Source organism: Orbilia oligospora, assembly GCF_000225545.1.
Source record: "Orbilia oligospora ATCC 24927 unplaced genomic scaffold scaffold00193, whole genome shotgun sequence".
NCBI lineage: Eukaryota > Fungi > Ascomycota > Orbiliomycetes > Orbiliales > Orbiliaceae > Orbilia > Orbilia oligospora.
In genome coordinates, this window is record NW_011645750.1 from 669,423 (window position 1) to 681,077 (window position 11,655).

An 11,655-nucleotide genomic window follows, 5' to 3' on the forward strand; every position below is an offset into this window, starting at 1 on the left:
AACACAAATCTCCAATAACCTGCCTGCCACTGCCTGCCACTGCCTCGAAACCTTCCTTCTGCTTGCTCTTTTTCATTCACAACATCATCATCACCATCATCATCCATCTTCACATCTAGGACTCGAACTACTTCACACAATACACAGCGAATCGGCATCTCTCCTTCGTTCGTAGTCTCAACCGTCGTCACTTTAGGAGATCGCCGTAAAGCCGACAGCCAGCTTAATTAGCTTAAAACTCCCCAGCCTGGCTTGTGGTGGTGGTCGTCAGCTGCCCAACAAACACCTATTAGGAACGGCTAATCAAGGCCCTGCGACCTCCGGTTCTGCACTTTGTCGTCATTACTCTTTTAAACGCTGGTCTGGAGCTTCTGAGCCTTACTTAGCCAGCCTTCTCTCTTTCTACGTCGTTCGTCGTCCGTCACCCGTCGCCTGTCGCCCGTTTTCTTTGCTTTCGCTACGTTACCTAAGAATACCGCGTCCCTTTCCTTCATTCTTGACGCCACAACCTCAGTTTGCACACCACGTTTCCCCATACCATTTCCATTTCGAGCGCATGAGAGTGTGACAGGAGTCCAAGAGTGAGAGTGAGAGTGTGAGAGTCGTGTGCTCGAAGAAAACCCCAAGGAAGCCCCTTCTCCGTCAAGGAGGCCTTTCATTCCTTTCATTCTCTCCCTCGAAAACATTCAAACTTCGATAGTCGATAGTAGTACACTCTAGGGACTACTGAATCCGCCAACATGCAGTACGTCAGAAGTATCGCCGGTTCTGTCACAAAGACCTACAACTCCATAAACCCTGCTACTCTTAGCGGTGCAATCGACGTTATTGTTGTTGAACAGGAAAATGGTATGGTGGTCTTTCGAAATGTTCAGGATGGATGAAGCTATCACATGCTAATACGATGCTTGCTGTTTTTTCTAGGAGATTTGGCCTGCTCTCCCTTCCATGTTCGCTTTGGCAAGTTTTCGTTATTACGGCCGCTGGAGAAGAAGGCAAGCCTCACATCCCTACCCTAGCTTACCGCCCTGTCATCCGCCCTGATTCTAGAACTAACTTCGGTATGCTGCCAATTTTAGGTGGAATTCCGTGTCAATGGGCATAGAACCAACTTCCCCATGAAGTTAGGCGAGGGAGGAGAGGCATTTTTCGTTTTCGAAACCACCAGCGACATCCCAGAAGACCTGCAAACATCGCCCCTAGTATCACCTGCTTCCAGCCCTAGACCGATGTCCCCGGTTTCAGATGGTGGATCCGTGCTAGATTTGGAAACTTTGGAGGATCTAGAGAACGCGGGAAAGACGTCATCTGCTGCTACCTCGGATTCTGTCGCTATACCTCGAAGGGCACAGTCGGACGCCGGCCAAGCCTCGCCGTATTCGTTATCTCCACCAGATGTTATCAAAGTCCGACCGCAGAGTGGCGACTGGAAATATAGTGGCTTGGACCGATCAACCTCGGCCGATATCCTACCATCTGAGGGCCATAAGTTCAGCCTCGATGACAGTCATAAAGCGAAATCAGCTGAGAATACGCCTCGCTCCTCTTCACCCCTCAGTGATCCAGAGAGATTCGAAAGAGCTAGAGCGCTCTCTCGTAAGATCTCGATTCCCACGAGGATTACCGACGATGGTGACTTGATGCTCGATATGAACGGCTACAAGACTGGGGAGGAGGACTCGTTACAAGCCGAGGTTATGGCTAGGAGAATCCTGGCTGACGAATTCGAGTCGGGTTATGATCTTGGCTCGTTGATTGGAGCAGACAGGCATGGTAATATTATTATCTATACCAGCGAAGAAGCTAAGGCTGAGGCCGATAGGCGGGCAAGGGAAGCTTCCGCGGGACCGATCGATATTTCTGATCTCGAGTCTGGCTATTCGTCGGATGACGGCAAGAGCATGACAAATGAGCAGCTTGTCACCCCACCGAAGACACCGCCCCCAAGAGGACTCCAGTCGGAACCTAAAAACTATGCAAAGACATTACGGTTGACCAGCTGCCAACTTAAGAGCTTGGACTTGAAGCCCGGTGCGAATACTCTCAGCTTCTCGGTCAACAAGGCCGTCTGCAATGCCAACCTTTGGCTGTGGAAGTGGAACATCCCAATCGTGATTTCCGACATCGATGGAACAATCACCAAGTCTGATGCTCTCGGACATTTCTACAATATGCTCGGAAGGGACTGGACTCATTTGGGTGTAGCCAAACTCTTCACTGAGATTTCGGCCAACGGGTATAATATCATCTACCTCACCAGCCGATCCGTTGGTCAAGCGGATACCACACGAAACTACCTGAATGGTATCGTGCAAGACAAATACAAGCTTCCAAAGGGACCAGTTATCATGTCTCCGGATCGAACTCTCGCTGCCCTGCGTCGCGAAGTCTATCTTCGGAAACCGGAAGTCTTCAAGATGGCATGTTTGCGTGACATCCTTAGCTTGTTCGGCGAGAATGCGAACCCCTTCTACGCGGGCTTCGGAAATCGGTTGACAGATGCCCTTTCCTATCGATCGGTTAACATCCCATCGACTAGGATTTACACCATCGACTCGAACGGATCGGTCATTCTGGACCTTCTCACTTTGACAACCTACAAGTCTACATATGTCAACATGAGGGACGACGTCGACCATTTCTTCCCACCGACTTCAAATTTAACAACTGACGAGTCTTGTACGGATTTCATTTACTGGAGACAGCCAATTGACTATGCTTCCTTCAGCGACTCCGAAGACGAAGGCGAGGATAATGACGACGAGGATGACGACGAGGATGATGAAGACGGACCAATTGATGGCGAAGAAGAGTACTATGACGACGAGAATGACGACGATGCACATTACGAAGACGCACTTGCCGGTTCATTCCTTAGCCAAGGCTCCTACAATTCATTCAGAAGCAACATGATCGAAGAACAGAACGCGCAATTTGACGAAGCGTTAAGAATCAACACACGCGGAAGAATCGTCGAACAACTACTCGAGAACGATAAGATGAGCCGGGCGGCAGGAAAGTTGAAGACTGTTTATGGCGACAACATTCCTGAAGCCGGTCTTTCCGACGAAGGTGCCGAACATATTGGGAAAGTTCACGTAGCTGACCCAAGGGTCTTGGAAGCTCAGGATGATATCTTCCGCCATGAAAATCTTGGGACTGTGGCGAGCCCCGACAACGATAACGATAGCAATCCGGGGATGCTTAGGCACGTCGCGGATGTTGTCGAAGAGTACATGGGGGTGCAACAGAAACAACCACAAACCGAGCCTGTTGAGGCTGCATCGGCGTAGAGAGCTGATGCGATCCGAAGAGGGCTCGTGGCTTATATCCCTGAAACGGGACGATGGTTCGCTTCTGCAAAGAAACCGGAGAGCTAGGAAAGTATATGGTGTGTAAATAGTGGCTGAAGGAGGGCTCTCGCGGAATGGATTCGAACGAAAGGCGTATATTTTACGGGCAAGTATTGATAGCGTTTTTGTTTTTCCTTTTCTCTTTACCTCTCTTTCTACGATTTCCCTACTGTTGCTGTCGTCGATAAACCCCTCCCTTTTTACTCATGAGAATGCTTTGTTTTATCGCACCTGCATCGCATCGGTGTTTTCTCTATTTTTTTTCTTCTTATCTCTATACCTCGCTCCCTTTCTACTTTACTACTACTACAAGGTTGCTATCTTTTATTCTGGAACTCTGGCGAAAACAAAAGTCGAAATGATAGACTCCATCATTCCTGCTGCCATGAACCTTTACTCTTTATCATCGAATTTCTTTTTATCTTTTTACCAAACCATCATCCTCAATGGCGTTTCAACATGCTTTTTTTAATTTATATATCCACATTTTATTTTTTACTACTACTACTATATGATAGGACGGACAGGCGGGAAATTCAACATGGAAAACGAAGACGAACCAAACTTACTACTATCACGAGTATATTATATCTATACCGAACGGGCGAGAAAGGCGGTTGAACATTTCTTTTACTTTTCTTCTTCTTCTTTTTATACAGTGTCGAAATGACTGCTCAGTGTTTTTTTTGTTTCTGTTTATCGAGTACTTGATTCTTATTTTTTTGCAAATATTGCGCAACATTGGGTGTTTCTGGCGATTCCTTTTCTTCTTTCTGCCGCTATTTGTTTTGATATTATTTTTTTCCCTTCTCTCTTAAGTCATAGTATAGTCATAGTTCTTAGTGGATTTCTTGTGTACGATATGGTGGTTGAACAGGAACGAGCTTCAATTAGCTAGCTCTATAGTAGGATATCGTGCTGGTGGACGGGTTATAGTAAGTAGTAAATGAGCAATCATTCGAATATCAAATCAAATCAAATTAAAATCAAATCAAAGAAAAACGTCCCGGGTGAAACGATAGACTATGAAGTAAGTCCTTCAAATCATGTAAAGACACGACGATGGCACAGCATGGACCACCACCATCATCATTATCATAACGCTAAAGTAAGGCGTACATATATTGCATTCCGCCCGAGATATCGATATACTAGGTACCCGGTAACCTATTCCTCGTTAACGTTTTATGGAGAGACAAGAAAAGAAGAAAAAAACCAAACTATCTGTGGTTCCGCTCCTCGGGTTCGTTTACGGAGTAGAGTTCCGAATATACTAGACCTATCACATGTGAAATCCAATGTTATCTTTCTGTGTGTGCGAAAGAGTTTCTGAGAACCTGCATGTGCATACATACCCACATACCCACATACATACAAAGACCCGCAGATGGTAAGTAGAGCCACGGGATAGTTAGTATGCATAGTGTATGTATGTATGTATGTATGTATGTATGTACAAAACATGTCTCACGGATCCGTGGATCGCGAGATTGAAAGCTTATCTAGAGATTCTTAATGGGATCCTCCCTTTCCTACAGTTGTGTGTCGGTACAACGTTACGTAAGTAAGTATAGATGCATGCTGCAGCGCTGACTCGACTGGCATGCGCGTTCGGTGGAAGCCCTATCTACGTGTTTTCCAACCTACACTGTCTGTCTGATCTCGACTCCCCTAAATCTAGAGGAACAAAAAGATTAGATTCAAAGTTTTTGTATCTATCAAGATTCAAAAAAAGGGGGGGGACGGTGGTATTCATTGTATTGTAGTGGCGTGAGAATCGAGATCAACAAAGACAACTTCTGCAGGCAACCAAAACTCTTCCAACTCCGTGATACTCATACTATAGATTAGCCTGTACCACCAAGACTAATAGGTCTAGATAACGACCGGGAGGGTCATGATCGATTGGGCCGTGTCGGCCCGACTGGTTGGATGTTGTGCGCCCTCGGTACATGTGCGCCGTTGCCGATCAGGGGCGGCTCTCCGAACTATGCTGGGGGCTTAACAGAATTACAAAGTTTTTACTGTAAACGCTTCAGAAAAAACAACAAACAGCTAGTCAGAGATATACAGAAGAATCAACAACATGCATCCTATACTTAGGATATATTATATTCAGGAATCCTTTTACATCTTTTAAAATTAAATATTATATATTCTGTCACGGCCCAGCCATATTGACTAACCCGATTAGGAAATATGTCTTGGCGCGACAAACATGCTTCTTGTTTCTACCTCTCTTTATCTCACAAGAATGTTTTTAATTATAATTATTCGGATTTTTCAGATTGAGAGTTTATACGCCTGTTTTCTGCTTCATATATAAATGTGTTATAAAACAATATATTTCTTGTTTTAACTAACAGGTGGAAATGTTTGACACTAGTCTGTTATGTAATATTCAACATTAAGTCCTTTTTATCAAACATATCAACTGGTCGACTATCGACAATATTGACAAATCAACCAAACATCTGTTATATGTTTAATCACTCATTTATAAAAAACTTCATTATATATTTAAAGACCTTTAAGCGATGGTAGTTCTTAGTTTATCTTGGAACTTTATTGGTCAACTTATCAACTTAGTTTACAATTTATTTAAATAGTATTTAGTCTTATAGCTAATTACTATATTATACTTTCTATTCATACAATTTTATATCTTCACCCCGAATACTATACTACCCTTTGAGAGATCTGAACATATAGAGTTGAGAAATATAGCAAAGTGCTAAGTTGTTTTAGGAAACCTTGCCAAGGAATTTTGGGACAAGTGTAACACTTTGACTGATCCAACTCTTAGAAAGAAGTAGTGTATGTCGGGAAGTTACAGTCTATTAGACATAGATATAAGTAGTGAAAGTCAAAAAAACTTCTACGATTTTCTTGAAACTTTAGCACAACTTGTAAATTAAAGAATAATTAGACACGCTGCAGCACAAACCGAATTACTAGCAAGTCAGGTAAGCCCTAATCTCGAATTACAAAGTAGAACTAATATAAGAGAAAATGAAGAATTTATTAAAATTTATAGACTACTAGGATTCCAAAACGAAATTACAACAGTTGAATTAGGCATTCAAGTACAACCTATAGAAAGACTATAAGAAGACACGCACAACAGACACATAAGAAAACTCAGTACAGACATTGACAGCCTGCTAGCAACATTAAACATGTCTACTAAACAAATAAACATCGATCCTACCAACAGTGGGGAAGGAAACTCCACCAACCCCCAATTAGAAAATCCCCCTCCTCCTAAAACCCTCGAAGAATTGCAAATGTAATTGGAACTCTTGCAAAAGAAATACGACCAAGACATCAAGAAAGCCACCATCAAAATCTCTATCATGGATTTGGAAGGAATGAAGATAGAAAAAAAGCGTAACAAGCTCTAAAAACGATTTAACAACATAAAATTACTACGAATTGGCAACCTAACTAAGTTTAACAGAACACCTAGAAAACTTGATCACTTTTTTCAGCAGTTTGATACCCATTTCCAACTCTAAACTGGACGATTCTCTGATAATAAAACCAAAATCTTCTTCGCAGGAATGTACCTCGAAGATACTATTCTACAAATTTACATTACCTACTAACAACATTATTCCAAATCCATTGAAAAGCAAAAAGAATATATTGTTAAAGTTATAATTAACTACAATGTCTTCACCAAATTCCTTAAACAGTAATATGAAGAAGACAACAAAATCTTTCGTACACAACAAAGCATCACCTCCCTCAAACAAACCAATTTCGCTCGAAACTATTTTCAAAAATTCAACAAACTCGCAATCCTAACTAAATAAGATGATGGTAATCTTTACTACCGAACAAGAGAAGAACTTAAGACTAAACTCCAACGATATGTCTACATTCAGAAAAAAGAACAAAAAGATAAAAACCTCCCTAATATAACTCGCATAGAAATACAACAACATACTATCGAAATTGACGATATTAATTTCAAAACTCGCACCAACCAATCCTCCTATAACAATAAAAAGAAGAACAATAACAACTCCAACAACTTTAAAAGCAAGAAAAATAAAAAAAATAACAACGAACAATAGAAACGTGGTAAGGATAGAAAGATGCACCCCAATCAGATTTTTAAACCTGCACCTATAGATCTCAACAACACACAACAACAGTATCTGCACAACAAACCCAAAAAAAATCCAAAATCTAACACACCGCTATACTAAAATTATAATAAAACTAGATATTTTAAAAATAATTGCCCAAAAAACCAACGAAATACCACACACTAACACAAACAGTTTCACAACACCAATCAAAATTTTAAGATTTCAACAAAAGATCAAAAAAAATTTGTCGAATTTAAGATGATACTCTAAAAGAAAAACTTTATTAAAGATATTCAACAACAAATCCTCAAAGCCGTTTATAAAAACTCCTCATAAGTCTCTACCTCTGATACCCAAATGAATACTTCTAAATCAACGACCCAAGACAATAACGACAAAAAAATCATTACCCAACCCTCAGATATTAATTATTTTCCTACCAAAGAATAATATCATTAGCTATGGCAAAACCCTCCACCAAAAAGGCACCTTTAATACCAACAAAAGCTTAATAGAGAACTCTATCAATACTACTTACAGAACAAGAAACACAAGTATCGACTCGTTAAGAGTGATCCTAAACCTTGAAACTCAATAATTTACTTAAGAGCTACGTAACAACAACCTTTTACTGAATAATTCTTATCAACCATTGATTTTTCTGAAGCGTATAAACAACATTTCATACCACCTCTACTCTCCGACTAGGATAACGACGCATATTTTCCCTCATTACCTTTATCAAAAGATTTTTTTTCCTCTACCTCGGATAACGAAGAAAGCCCTTTTGTCAACGGAAACATCCACAGCCCCGATTGTAACGACAAGATCCACACTTAAGTAGATTAGACGATCAAAGGAGATTAAGAATATATCAGATACCTTGATTGCTACGTAGGATATAATGGATACAACTATGCACGAAAACATAAGTAAACAGATAAAATAAAACTGAAAAAAGCCTTATATCGAGCAAACTTTGATTTATTCGAAGAATTTTATGCCAACCATTTCGAAATATATCATTTTGCAATCAGCGCCGAATATTTGGTTAAAACCCACAACCTATTCCCTAGCTACCCAATGGTAAGAGAATCCAAACTCCGCAAAGAAGTTGAATATCACCTATACATTGGAAGAATTGCTGAATATACTCTATACAACAATACCTTTTATCTCTGCCCCGAATGCTACAATAATTGGTACTACTACACAGGACACACAACTGCGCTCAACATAATCTTCGAAGATGATTTAAAACAACACACTTGTTCTACTTATCCAGAAGAATTACAATTTCAAACCTACATCCAACTCCTAGTCCATATAGACGAATGTGTTCAGAAATTGCGACCTAGTTTTTTTAAAGACCTCCTCATTTACAAACAGAATATTGAATTTTTACTCGACAAACACCTTCTCATTCATAAAAGTGTTCCTAACGAAAGAAAATCATGCCATATATGTTCTGAAATTGCCACCTCCCTCCTATACAAACAATTATATCTCTGCAGTAAACACCAGCATACTTGAAGAGAACGAACCAAATTCGTACACTTTGCAGACATAAGAGAAAACCAGAAACAACCAAAATACTAATGTAATCTATACTACGAAATGGAAAAAAGTTGGAACAACCTCCTCGACCATTATTTTAAAAAGCACATCCTATAGATTTGTACCACGGAAAATCCCTTCAGACAAAGTAGCCTCAAACTCATCAACAAAAAAAAGATACAGAATAACAAAATCCCCAACGCAAAATATAAGCTCGACCTCGTAACCTATTTGGAAAATCAGGAAAAGAAAATCTCCTATCCCATAGACAATCTCAACCAAACCTGTCATGAAGATTACTTTCACAACAGTAAGAAATCTTGCGAATTCTGCAAGAAAACTTTTAGAAAGCTCTATTACGACGAACTTCTCTTATATAACAAGCATGTTAACAAATGGACTCTACGAACCGGCCATGCGTATTACCTCAAGGTAATTACGGGAACAAGATGAAAAGTACCTTACAAATATCGATGCTACCTCTGCGATAACAAGAAAATTAGATGATGGGACTAGTTCAAAAGACATTTCCTCAATCACCACATTATCTGTTTCTCCGACCCACATAATTTATTTTACTCCCTCAACAATTGTGAATTATTATATGAATCACCTCCCCCTTCGGAACCAGATTTCGACAAATGGAATGATATCCCAGAAGAATTCTTTGAGAATTATTTAAACTAGAAATGTTTTAGGAATCGATACCTCCTGAAAGGTCCAGCCTACGCATTGTTAAAACTGGATCAAGAATACTCGAGTTCAACCTCACCAAAAGACACTTTATTCTCCCCACTCACATCAACGGAACACTAATCAGTATGCTAATCGACAGTGGTGCCGAAGACTCTTTCATTAGTTTGAAAATTGTACAAAAACTTAATCTACCAACCAAGCAAATAAAAATCCCTATCTCTATTACCGCCTTTGAAGGAAAATCCCTCGGAATCATTACCAAACAAGCTATAATCACACTTATAATTAATGAACATATCGAAACTTTTTCAATCAATATTTTAGATACTCCTTATGACTTAGTCTTAGAATATCCATAGCTTGAAAAACATAACCCCAACATCAACTGGCAACAAAAAACCATCGATTTTTCTCGCTGTTCATGTCGACAAATCAAAAGCAACAATAGTACCACTCGTACAAAGAATCTTTTCTTTGACAAAGAAGTTCATCTCAACCTCACTCAACATATATCACCTAAAGAAGTTAAAAATCGAATCAAGAATAAGCCAAAATCTATTTGATGCTTCTTAGTAAAGGCCAAAGAACTTGTTCAAACCACCAATCTCGATATCCCTACTTGGGTTACCTCTGACAACCGCTTAGTCTTCAAACCACCTGAAGAAAGCGAGCCCTTACCGAAAATCAATTAATTCACCCACCACATACCTCTCAAAGAAGGAATATAACTAAAGTCCCTACCTATATATACATGCACAGAAGAAAAGACTGCTGCTCTCAGGGAATATATTGACGAGAATTTAAGAAATGGGTATATTCGCCCCTCGAATTCACCAGCAGGACACCCTATCCTTTTCGTCCCTAAAAAGAATGGAAAACTACGCATATGTATTGATTACCGGAGTCTCAATGATATTACCATTAAAGACACAGAACTTCTACCTCTCATAAGCGAATCTTTTGATCACCTTATAAACGCTTAAATATTCTCTAAACTCGACATTGTTAACGGTTACTACAATATCCAAATCAACCCTAAAGAAGAATAGAAAACCGCTTTTAAATGCCGCTATAGATTATTCGAATATATGGTTATACCTTTCGGATTAACCAATGCGCCTACATTTTTTCAAGCCTTCATAAACCATGTTCTATGAGAACACATCGATGTAATCTATATTGTCTATCTAGACGACATTTTGATCTACAGTAAAAATCTTGAAGAACACAAAAAACATGTCAACCTAATCCTCGCTTTCCTACGAGAATACGACTTGCGATGCGCAAGAGAAAAGTCTGAATTTGCTGTTACCGAATATAAATTCTTAAAAGCTATAATTACTTCTAATGGTGTTAAGATAAATCTAAAGAAGGTCTAAGCTATTCAAGATTGGCCTATCCTTCAAGAAATCAAGGAAATACAGTCATTTTTAGGACTTTGCAACTATTATCGATGTTTCATTCGAAAGTATAGCTTCATGTCAGCAGCGCTATCTGAACTTACGAAAAAACAAGTTAAATTCGAAATGACGCCCGAACGAATCGCCGCTTTCGATACCCTCAAAAATTCCTTCATATCCGCCCCAATTCTTAGAATTTACAATCTAAAATTACCTATCAAAATTGAAATAGATGCTTTTGTAGCAGCTTTTGGAGCTTATTTACTACAGTTACACCCCGACAAAGAATGGCACCCAGTTGCCTACATCTCTCACAAATTCGACGCTACTCAGCTATAATACGCTATACACAATAAAGAATTTATAGTTATTGTAGAAGCTTGTCAAAAATAGCGTATCTACCTTCAAACAAAAGAACTCTTCATTGTCCTCTCCGACCACAAAAATCTCACTTATTTTCTCACCACAAAAGAACTCAGTAGACGACAAGTCCGCTGGTGGGAACTTCTGTGTGAATACAACATGAAAATCGTCCATTTCAAAGGAAAA

At 39.8% G+C, this 11,655-nt stretch overlaps 1 protein-coding gene across 1 annotated transcript; it reads left to right on the forward strand.

Annotated features, from left to right (window-relative positions):
* Window positions 1-740: 740 nt before the first annotated feature.
* AOL_s00193g190 (uncharacterized protein) lies at window positions 741-3,293 on the forward strand (the record flags this gene model as incomplete). Its single annotated transcript, XM_011128801.1, has 3 exons — window positions 741-849; window positions 925-950; window positions 1,080-3,293. The coding sequence occupies 3 exons, from the start codon at window positions 741-743 to the stop codon at window positions 3,291-3,293; spliced, it is 2,349 nt and encodes a 782-aa protein (XP_011127103.1).
* Window positions 3,294-11,655: the final 8,362 nt, after the last annotated feature.